The sequence below is a fragment of the Glycine max genome, chromosome 13 (assembly GCF_000004515.6).
Source record: "Glycine max cultivar Williams 82 chromosome 13, Glycine_max_v4.0, whole genome shotgun sequence".
NCBI lineage: Eukaryota > Viridiplantae > Streptophyta > Magnoliopsida > Fabales > Fabaceae > Glycine > Glycine max.
Window position 1 is genome coordinate 38,641,598 of NC_038249.2, and position 11,805 is coordinate 38,653,402.

Consider the following 11,805-nt stretch of genomic DNA (forward strand, 5'->3'; position numbering starts at 1 on the left):
TTATACCAATCAAAATCATCTATTTCTTTTAGAGTGTATTAACACGAAAATGAAAGAAAGATGATCTACTTCTTTTTGGATGTATTGAGACGCAAATGAAAGAAATATGAGAATAAAAGAAAGAAAAAAAGAAAATAATAGGCCTGATAAATGATATAATGAAAATAAAAAACAAAGAAAATTGAAATAGAAGAGAAAATAAATAAAATATTATAATTAATTAAAATATTGTTATATGAATAATATAATTCTTTGATTTATGTTGTATATTGAGCCTATATTTTTAGAATTTATATTTGAATTTAACTGAAGTAAAAGTTGTCTCTCCCTTATCTAATATCTCCAACACTTAATAACTAAATAAAAAAATCTATCAGTTAGTTAGTTAATTAAGAACATCTCCGATGAAGGTACTTAAATGAATTATTTAACTTTAAGTAACAATTTTTTTCACCAGGCAATATATGATGTGTAGTTGTTTATGTAAGCTTAATTGTTTAATAACATTATATCATAAATAACATATTTATAGGATCCATAAAATTAATTTAAGTACTTATTTTAACAATTTTAGGATTGGAGTGAATTTGAAATGGAATGGTAAGATTCACAAAATTAATATAAACAACTATGCATTGGATATGCTCTAAGAAATTAGATAGGGATGGTTAATACAATCAACTCTATAAATAAGAGCTTTCACGGTATGATTTTCATCTTTTTCAATCAATTCAATATGTACTCTCACGAGGATCAATATGCACTTTACCTCTCTTATGAGTTTGATCTTCATCCATTAAATCCAGGGGTTCATAACAGTCATTGTTCATTCATTATTTGAATGACGGTGGAAACATAATTAAATTACAAAAATGGTGACACTGTGTGTCAATCTACAACCCAGAGAATGAATAGAGAGAAGTGGAGACAAGTGATATGATGTGTTAATTGGGTATATACACTCTTCGGGTGTACATGTATCATCATTCATTTAATTAACATTATCGCTTATCTAAAAAAAAAAAAAAATTAACATTATCATCCTTTTGCTGTGGATGATGGTGCTGGGGCACATGCCATGTAACCGGTAAGAGATAAATAATACTAATTTCAGAACAGGCATAGGTATGGCAGCTACAGAAAGAAAAAGCCAATGCTACATCTGACTTTTCATCATCGATTTTAAGCATGTTGTAGAATTTATTGTGTGTCATTTTCTTGCTACTGTTAAAGAAACACGGGATCTCGCTGGGAACCACCATTCTTCAAAGTCGTGGAACATGTAAAAGCAATTCTGCTTTTCTGAATTTTCTTACATATATGAATTGGCAGAAAGAGAAGGGAACAATGGTTGATAATCAATTGTCGTATTCAAAAAACAAATTAATTTGATCTATTGCTAGCAGATAACTTAAGATATAGGAAATACAAGCAGAGCTAAAGCCTTTTGTGTCCTTCTGATCTATTGCAACTCAAGGTCACACAATTCCAACTATTAGAATGGTTCCCCATAGTATCTTTAGTAACATTACAGTTGATCCATTCAACAGGTCCATCTTAAAACAACATAAAGTATTTTATCCAAACAAAAAACATAAAGTAAATATCAATTGTAACACTAGAAACAGAAATAATTGTGCTGAAGTATAAGCAAGTATATATAAATTACATTAGGCATTTAATCTTAAGAGAGAAATAGAGATGTAATAGTATAAAACAAATGAAGAGTGGCTTCTGGGAAAGTGTGACAATGCTGTGCTAGCCTGTGATGTTTAACGAACAAAAAACTTCTTTCACTTAAGATTGTTGAGCTAGATTAGCATATGAACAGCTGTAGTCAAATTATTTCATGATTAAGTCAATTGCTTAGAAAATTAAGATCTTAAGATTGTGCTGGTAAAAATTTGGTGAACTTTTAGCAGTTCTTCAGTGATCATCAAGTATTTGAACACAGTAACGGATGATCCAACTATGTAAATCCATATTTCATCACGATCACAATTCTCTAGAACATGCCATATTTTGGGTCTACATGATTAAATTTGATTTGGGTAATTCTACAAATTTCCACCACGCAAAATTCTACAAATTTTGTAGTTTTGGTATACTTAGGAATTAAAGGAAAATCCAAGATAGTTGATTACCACCTGGTATATAAAATTCTCAAATCCAAAGTGAAGTACAAGCAATAAGAGATTGTAAATAGAAGATTATCAAGAATAGTTGTTGCATCAGAAAGAAAGCTCAAAACAGGTAGGAAGAGTCCACCAATAGTACTAGGTCCAATAATTTGAAGTAAAAGTAAAATCTGTTGGAAAAATAAAATCAAAATAAAATGAAAAAAATAAATAAGAAGAAAATACAAAAAGTCTTTAATTAAATAACAAAATAACAGTAGCAATCTAAATTTAATTGACACCACATGAATAATTCATTATAACATACAATAAGCACAAGAAAAAATTAAATCAAGGGAAAAAATTAAATAGTCTGGATTGAAGCGCGTAAACGCTATCTTTAGATAGAAAACGCTCGCACTGGGTAAGAAAGAAAGTCTGATTGTGCTCCCTCCTCTTTGAAGATACGATAACTTGTTAGTTCCGATCGTGTGCAGCGAAAGGATATCCGAACCTTATCAATTTCAATGCTCTTGCTGTCAAAAATAATTTTTTTATATGAAAAGAAAGAGGATTTTTTTTTTGTTGGGAGAAATAAACGAGACTTTGTGCTCTTGTATCTTTTTTAGAAAAGAGAAAAGATATATATATATATATATATAACAACAAAATATGACTGTTATAAATATGATCGTTGAAAATCAACCTTCAGTTGTTACAATGACAAAAACATTGCTTAGAACATTAGTGGCACATCGAAAAATTAAATCCAAATGTTTTTGTGCAGGTATTCGATGAAATTTGCTGACTCAAGTAAATAAAGGGTGGTTCACAACGATTTTGGACTCCATCAGAAATCATCAAAAAGGGTGCCTGACCGCTGATAGACCAATCGTAATTAGACTTAATTTTTTTTTTTTTTACAAAGACTTACATTGTTAATATGAGCAATAAAATGAAGAGGTAAAAAGACCGAAAACTTGCGTTCCAAGGTCTTTTTTGGTTTGGCTAGCTTTGCCACTTCTTAGAATGCTTGAAAGTTGAAAGTTATTGTGTTTTTCCCCCTTAATATATATTCATGTCCGACAATCCTCATTATTTTTGCGCGAGGAGGAAGGCTAAATGATGATGTATTATGATAGAATCACCATGTATTGATTCAAAGTTTATTAAAAATGTATTATGATAAAATGTGTATTTTTTTATGTTTATAAAATGTGTATTAATTTTAAAAATGTATTAAGATTAAAAACATATGTGTTCTGAAAATGAATTGACGCTGACATGATAATTTAAATTTTCTTGTAAGTTATAACAAGCACTAGTTTTCTCAAGTAGCATTTTTACCAATTTGGGCTACTGAAGGAAACTGATAAGCTGCGTTTACCATTTTTTTTCATCAGTTCATATCGAAGTTCAGGGCTGCAGGTTTTCTACTGTAGTAATTTGCAGTCTTTAATTTAAAACAGGGGGCCATAAACTAAGGGTAGCTGTTACCTAGAATTACGTCAGTATCAAATTACAAATCATGAAATTTATTATATGTTTAATTTTCGTCTTTACTCGCATAACTATTCCTCTAGTTTAATTTTCGCCTTTACTTGCATAATTATTCCTCTAATCCAACCTCTATAATTATTGCTCATTCTGTGTGGGGGTCGGAAATTCTGCTGTTTTCACATGGCAAAATTTGAGCCTATATTTCCCGACAATGTCTTATTGTTTCCACCGACAACATGATACGACATCGATACGACTAGGACAATTCACCTGGGATATATTGCATATGATCAATGATTGGTACGCTAATCAATTTAATTTGGTATGATTTAAACTCTCACCAAATTTTAGTTCGTGGATTGTGTTACTACTTATTACAATTTCTATGTTGCACTGGTTACGATTGAAGAAAAATGTCTGGTTTAGCCCAAATTTTGTTGCATCCCCCGAGTAAATCGTCCACTTTCTGCAATTTTTTAACTCACTTTAATACAATGATTGGCAGTTCAGTGGTTGATATTTCTGGTGGGATTCTACGTCTTGATATCATCCATGCATAGACCAAGTCATTTCCTTGGCGAGCCAGAGCATAATCATGAAAGTAATTAGTGGTTTGGGGAGTTCAACCGATCTCTCATAATAGTTTCTCCTTTCTTTTGCTTTATTTGAAGAGTTTAATGATTCTGAAGTGTTAGAGTAAATATTTTTTTACCGTGTCAATTAATAAAAAATTATCGATATAATTTTATAATAATTATTATCAAAATTAATAAATATGTCATCATAATAATTTGTATTTAAATGATAGTATAAAATAATTTTACTTATTAATATTTTATAACTTATTTTTTAGTGAAGAATTTATATAACTTTATTTATTGTGAAAGTAAAAAACTCTATACATAATAATTTGTAATAAAATAATGTTATAAAAACTATTTTAAAATGTGAGTCTATTTTCAATTGAAATATGTTAACTATGTTCACATATGAATAAAATTAGCAAGACATTACACAGGGTGGTTTAACTATGAAAGCTAGATGCATAAGCAACTAAGGCCTAACAACCTCCGTTGGTTGCACCAATTAATGATGAACAAAAACACCATGACTTTTTTCTTTTTGCTCTTGGACCATTTGTCATTTGGCCATGTTATGTTCTTCCATTACTCCTGTTCTCATTATCTCTTCATGGAGCTGTCATAGATCTTGTAACAGATTAATTAAATTATATACAAATTTATAGCTCGATCAGATACCCGCCAAACTCACAAACCTGGACCACCCTTTAGTTGGCCCCCACACCATATAATTGTAAAACCATTCCTATCCTAAAAACTGTGATAGTGTGGATGGTTTTACCACTTTCAGGAAAACACTGATAGTTTGATGATTGGGGTTCGTGAGTAAAATTGACCATTCAACCTTTTTACTGCTGGATATAGTTACTTGACTGCATATGATATGACCATCTCTCTTGTTCCACATGCAAAGTGGACCAAATGTTTTAGGATTATGGCAAGCATCATCATTTACAATGACTACTGTGGCAAATTGCACAGATATGCCCCTCGGTTTAGAGATATCACATCTCTAGCTTTAGAAAATATCTCTTTGGTTTTTCAGTTTTCATCTGCAGGTCTAGGACTAGAATGAAAACTAGACCTGATATCACATTTGCATGTCTGTAAAATAACAAAGTAATGTAAATTTCAAAATTGGATTAGAGTGGAGTCTCAAAAAGACCTCAAATCAAAACTAACATGTTAGACTTACTAGTTATTTTGTTCTTATTATCTTTCTAAATTATATTAATTTTGATTTTATATACCAGGAAGATAGTACAAATATCAAGATCAAGAAAAGTGACAATCACATTTAATATTATCATAAATTTAATTTTTATTTCAAAATATCTTTAAATTTAAATGTTATAGGTGATAATCTTATTTAATGTTAATATTCATATTCTAATAATTAAATATCCAGTAAAAAAAGTTAATAATAAATTAAAGATATAAAAAATATTTAACTTTTAAAACTGATTATTATTACTTATAATTAGAACCAAAGAAAAATATCACTATTGTTTATATATAGAATAAGAAGTAATATTAAGCAATTTTGAGCAAATCTCACGATGGCAAAGCTGCAAAGAATTTGAGAATACTCTTCTCACTTTCCGCAAGTCAACTTGAGAATATTACTTATTACATAGTTCATAATCATTCTTATATTTACATTTAATCTTAACATATATTACATATAATTTGAGTTTTTCAATTCAATACAGGAAAAAAAGTTAGTGATCCTCAATTTTGCAACACATATATAGAATATATTGACATCATAATTCATAATAGTCCAAAATTATGTAATAATTTCTGCTACAAGTAGCATCGATCATATATATTATAGTTGTATATATGATGAGTTGTGGCATGCATATGCTTGTCTTGTGCTCGTGCTTGCGGTTGTAGCACTTCAGTACGATCCTTTGCTAGAATAGTAAGCTAGATGCTAGAATAGTAATGATGAGATAAGCAATGAACCGTACTGTAGAGCTCAAAGAACAACAGTAGTTAAGCATGTTCACAGCTACCTAACTGTACCGAAGATTCTAGAACGTTTTAAACATAATAGCTATGGTATGGTTTAATTTGAAAAGTTAGAACATGGACTTAAATTCACTGGAGTGGACCATCTGTAAATCTCATGCCAGCCAAAAGGTCACACTCATGCCAGTGTAAATATCATCACTGCCACTCACACCTATACATACAAGCCAAAAAGAAAATAGTCTATGTCAATTCCTTATAAATATGTATTAAATCTACTTCTAGGGAAGACACTGTCTACATTTACATTTGGACTCCACATCAACTCCCGTATATGGATGTGGTAGCTTTCCCATTATTGGAAGAAAATATCTTGTTTCAAGACTCATATTGATGAATTCGCTTAGAATAGCCTCAACTAATTTATTATACAAATACAATTTCTCATAATTTGTTTGCTAAATTGTTTTTTCTTCCTTACTGTTTCCTTAAATTCCACTCGACTACTTTGGAAAATTATTAAAGGTAATTCTTGACATCTAGATTTAGCATGGATTTCTTCAGTATTCTTGGGCAAGAAATTTACCAAAAGAGCCAATTTGGATTCTTACTTGATAAAAAAAGTATGGTAGATTTTTACTAATATTTAAGAAAACGAAGCATGAGATCGAGTAGTACAATTTAGTGATCTCCTTATGCTACGTCCACATCAGTTTATCTTTAATTATTACTATAAAAAAAAAGGTAACCCTTTGCCATGATTTCTTTATTCGTTTACCCTCACATGTATCTTTTTTTTTCTAAAGAAAAATCCGTAATAAGCCTTATACAAATAGAGAAAAAGAGATAATAAGAGAATGAGAAAATTAAAGGATAGAACACATTGTGAGATTACATGCACTATTTCAATTCCAATGTAATTTTAGTCACAATCTTCGTATCCTTTTTGTCATCATAGGAAGGTATGATGTCAGTGAGTCCACAACACAAAATTATAAAACAGTTAAAACAACATTATATACAGGGTAAATTGAGTCAACTGACTATTTACATTTTGGCTTTTTTTTTCAATTAATTATGTCAAATAAAAATGGTTACATAGTACAGCCAAACCATAAAACCCATCAGGACTCACTGACACACCTTCCTTTCATATGCATCCATTCTTAGTCCCTACACAAGCCAAGCCACTTGTGTTTGTTTTCCAACATATACATATATATATATATATATATATATATATATATATATATATATATATATATATATATATATATATATATATATATATATATATATATATATATACATTGAAAAACATGAAGCAAAATAGAAAAGAATCAAAGACAACAACAAATAAAGAAGTGAAAGAATCATTCATCAACACCAATAACATATACTCCAGTGACTCCTATCTATCCATGAAGATAAAGCAGACAGACACAACTGTTTCTTCCAACCTCTCTTTTGATGCCACTGCTGCACATGTGGATCCCCCTCCATTCTAATCATGCAAGCTTTGAGTGTGGTCCCCTTCATTTTTAAAGCAAACAGCACATCACGTGCCTGCGCAGTTTCTTAGCAGAAGCCAATGGCCTCACCACGCACAACGTGACTCTCTCAGTGAATATTTTTTCCTTCATCAATTGACTAATAAAAATTCTCACCACCCAACAATACGTACGTGACATCATTCAATACATTACCAAGCACAAAACAAAATTTAATCTCCTTCCATCAGTTTCTCCCTTCTCTTATCCAAAATTCTGCAATTTCTTTCTATAAAAGTATATATAAAGAATCACAGTGTAATGTAAATTAGCTAATAAATATAGCTACTTGATATCATGTTATAGTGTGATGAATTAATCTTCAAGCGTTGAGAAGTGTTGCTTCCTTTTCTGTTTGAGCATCGCATATAGGCTTTGGTGATGGTAATGGTGATCCTGCAGCATTTTCCATCTTCTTGAGGCTTTGTTGGTGATAAACTTGCCTTAGTCTCTCTATCTCCCTCTTCAGTGCCTCTTGATGAGCTGCATGTATATGATTTTGATTAATAATTATTGGAAGATTAATTCGTTAAACAATTTTAACTACTTTGGAGACATGGCACATGATGATCGGACACAGACTTAAATACGCGTGCATGCAAAAGCTTTCACTAAAATCAATATAACTGCACTGCACTTTCATAATTGGTCTGTTTCTTCCTACTAAATTAATGAAATAATTACTATAGTATTCAGCTTTCGCGAGAAAAAGGCCAAGAACAGTGCAAATTAATTAGTACTATTACTCTTTGTTCCACATTGGTTAATCTTTTGATTTATTAATGCTTCGGGAAAAATATATTAATATAACCAAATTCAATTCGAGGAGATGTTAGGTACATTATCTTCATTTATATTTTGTCATGGTCTCGATTAGAAAACCACACAGTATCAATTGTAAAGCATAGATTTTATTTTACTTATCCTGGTAAATACACTAAATCATCATTTCTATTTCGCTGGATTTTCAACATAGCATACGGAGATGCATGCATGTTGATCGATAATGATACAATATTGGTCCCTAAAAAATTAATGACATTAATCTATTCCATCAATCGAGGGTAGTAATATGAAACTATATCTATCTTTCTGTCCACAAATCATAACATTTAGATTTTCGAGATCAAAATCTCAAATTCATAGCAGTATTATAAATTTTTAGGGAACCGAAACAGTAGTTTACTAATGATAATTCTAAAAGAAAGTTAAACTTCTCGATCACTAAAAGATTCTAATCTATGTATAGAAGCCATAATATATATATATATATATATATATATATATATATATATATATATATATATATATAAACCCACATGTGCATCAACTATAAAGACAAGTAGAAAAGCCACGAGGTTAGGTTCACTTGGCAAAGTGAGCTTATAGTGGACATGTCACTTTCCCTTACTCTCGGAGGGGTTTATATTTCACTTAAATGGAAAAAAATGGACGGTAATGAGTAATGACAATTAATCTCAACCAAGAAAGGCATTGGATCACACAAGTAGGATGGATTCTAATGGCCATAAAGTACTAATTATTGCATCCATCAACCACAAAGTATATCCGAAATGCTTCACCAAAAAATTAACAATAAGATAATAGAGTTAGGTTTAATTTAATAACTTTTTAATTAGCCAAGTAATAATTGAAGAAAATTACCATCTTTAAAGATCTTGTCTTGAGCAAGGGCAGCGATTCGTTGCTTGAGAGCACTGTTGTCGACATTTAGAAGCAATCGTTGATGATCTAAAAATGCAACCCTTGGAGACAGCACTGAAACTTCGGCCTTCGTTGGTCAACGGATTGGGAAATAGGTCAATATATTATTTTGAGTAATGTTATTTTAACCACACAAATCTTTAATATACTTAATATAAAAAAACAAAAGAAAAATATTAAATAAAATACGTTATATACTAATAGATAAAAATGAAGAAAAAAAGTGAACTGTGAAAAAATCTTAAAAATTTTTTGAAGAAAAATGTTATGCCACTTAAAAATTTACTTAAAAAAAGATTTATTATGGACACTAAAGAAAGTAAAAACAAAGATTTATTATAGTCACATCACGTTACATCCCAAACCTGTAATGAAGTTACACTTCTCTCAAGCTCTGATATGTATTGCAGCTTCCTCACTCGCGATCTTTGTGCAGATTGTCTATTAGCCAAGATTCTGATGCAAAACGACAATTAGAGACAGAACTCAAAGAAAACAAAAATCCTAACTCAGCAATTTAGTATGGTTCATTTTCTGTTACAGAAAAGATAAAAACGAAAGGTATTATGAAACATTGTACAGAAAGAAAACAACAGAAAAAAAAAACACCATAATAATTTTGAAGAACCAGTTCTCAATTATAAGAATGATTCATAAACATAAATTAATCATTATACTAGAATAGCAACACCAGTTATTCACCAAAAAAAATTTAGAATAGCAACATCAAGCCTATATTAAATTAAAAAAATACATTTAATTAAGCAAGAAGAAACACATTATTTTATCCAATTTTGTGTAATGGTTGCAAACCTTACCAGGAAAAAGCATATTGATATTAGATATAAATACTCATATAAGAAGAAAAAATATGATAAATTTTTTATGTAAGCTAAAATTGACTCTTGTATAAGTTAAAAATCAGCGTTTGAAAAACCTAACACGAAAAAACTTCTATAAATGAGCTTATGGAAGAAACTTTTTTTTTTCAAGTGTTTCTGAAGAAGCTAATTATCTAAAACAGGACTTACGTAGGGATGAATTTTTTATGACTACTAAACGTACCTTTTGACTCTCTTGGGGTCAGTAATTCTCTCGTTGGAAGAACAAGTATTGGTGTCATTTGGAAGCTGCATAATTTCCTGTTTGCATTGGCTTTCAACCTCATCTGCTTCATTTTTCAATTGGTGGTGGTGGTGCTCCTCCTTCTTCTCCTTCTCATCATTGAAGAAGTTCTGATCAGAAGGGCTTGAAGGGTTAGAGGAGGACAAGATGGTTGGTGGAAGCAAGGGGACCCCAGAGAGCACTACTTCATCCGTGAACATGGACATGAATTGTTCATCATCAAACTTGTCAAACTCGTTCTCATTGTTGTTGTTATTCTCTCCACACTTCATTGGTGAATCCAAGTAGGTGATGGAATCGCTCACCGACCTCCGGTGAGCGCCCCGCCGGGCCGAGGAGAAGTCAAGAAACTCATCTACCCAAGAAGGGTTCTGGTTGTGCTGATAATTGTTGTTGCTACCGGATTTAAGAGGTGGCAATTGCATCTTCTGGTGGTGTGAAGAGAAATCTGGCCAACTTGGTGACATGTTTGGGATCTTTGGAGGTAATTGCGTCATTTGAATTCAAAGTTCAAACACGCCAAATCAGTAACTGTTGTTGCAAAATGCAAATTAACCTCAGATGATGTTAATGTTTTTGTTGTAGTACATTAACATGTCCCTAACAAATGATATATATACATATATATGTATATATGCACACATTATTGTATGTGCAAATATATTGCATAAGGCATGCAGCACAACAAGGATGTGTCAATGAGAGAGAAGAAGAAATGGAAACAAATGAGCCTCTAGGCTCTAACACAACCCTTTTATAAATATATATGTATATGCATGTTCCCAGCAATCACAGGGGAATGTTGTTAGAGGTAAGAAAGCCACACGAACATAAAACAACATAATCATGAACTTTCTTGATTTCTTCTTTTCTCTCTCTCTCTCTCTCTTTTTAAGAAAAAAAAAAACAAAGTTGTTTAAAAAATTTAATTGTTGTAGTAGTAGTATTTTGTTTCGGGGTTTAAATCCCCAAATTAAAAATAAAAAATCTCTGGGGTATCTGTATCTATATGTTTGTGCAGTGGGGTCACATGGGGATGGGGAGGGATTAGACAGCTATGAACAGCTATGAAGAGGGGTTGGGTTTCAACGGTGTTACAAGAAAGTCGCCAGTGGATTAGTAAGTAGTGGGAATCGGCCACCACGTGCCCTTGTGACCTTCTTTTTAGTGGGATGCCCTTATAATAATGTAGTTTCTTTCATACAAATTTGGTCATTATTTCATTTTAGA

At 31.1% G+C, this 11,805-nt stretch overlaps 1 protein-coding gene across 2 annotated transcripts; it reads right to left on the reverse strand.

The window, feature by feature from the left end:
* Window positions 1-7,466: 7,466 nt before the first annotated feature.
* BZIP8 (bZIP transcription factor 8) lies at window positions 7,467-11,520 on the reverse strand. 2 transcript variants are annotated; one of them, XM_026124889.2, is made up of 5 exons: window positions 10,516-11,520; window positions 9,816-9,906; window positions 9,391-9,517; window positions 8,054-8,208; window positions 7,467-7,679 (listed from the first exon to the last, which is right to left on the reverse strand). In XM_026124889.2, the coding sequence occupies exons 1-5, from the start codon at window positions 11,070-11,072 to the stop codon at window positions 7,587-7,589; spliced, it is 1,023 nt and encodes a 340-aa protein (XP_025980674.1). In that variant the 5' UTR covers window positions 11,073-11,520; the 3' UTR covers window positions 7,467-7,586. The 2 variants fall into 2 exon arrangements, with proteins under 2 accessions (XP_025980674.1, XP_003543312.1); XM_003543264.5 differs by having other exon boundaries at window positions 7,514-8,208; window positions 10,516-11,512.
* Window positions 11,521-11,805: the final 285 nt, after the last annotated feature.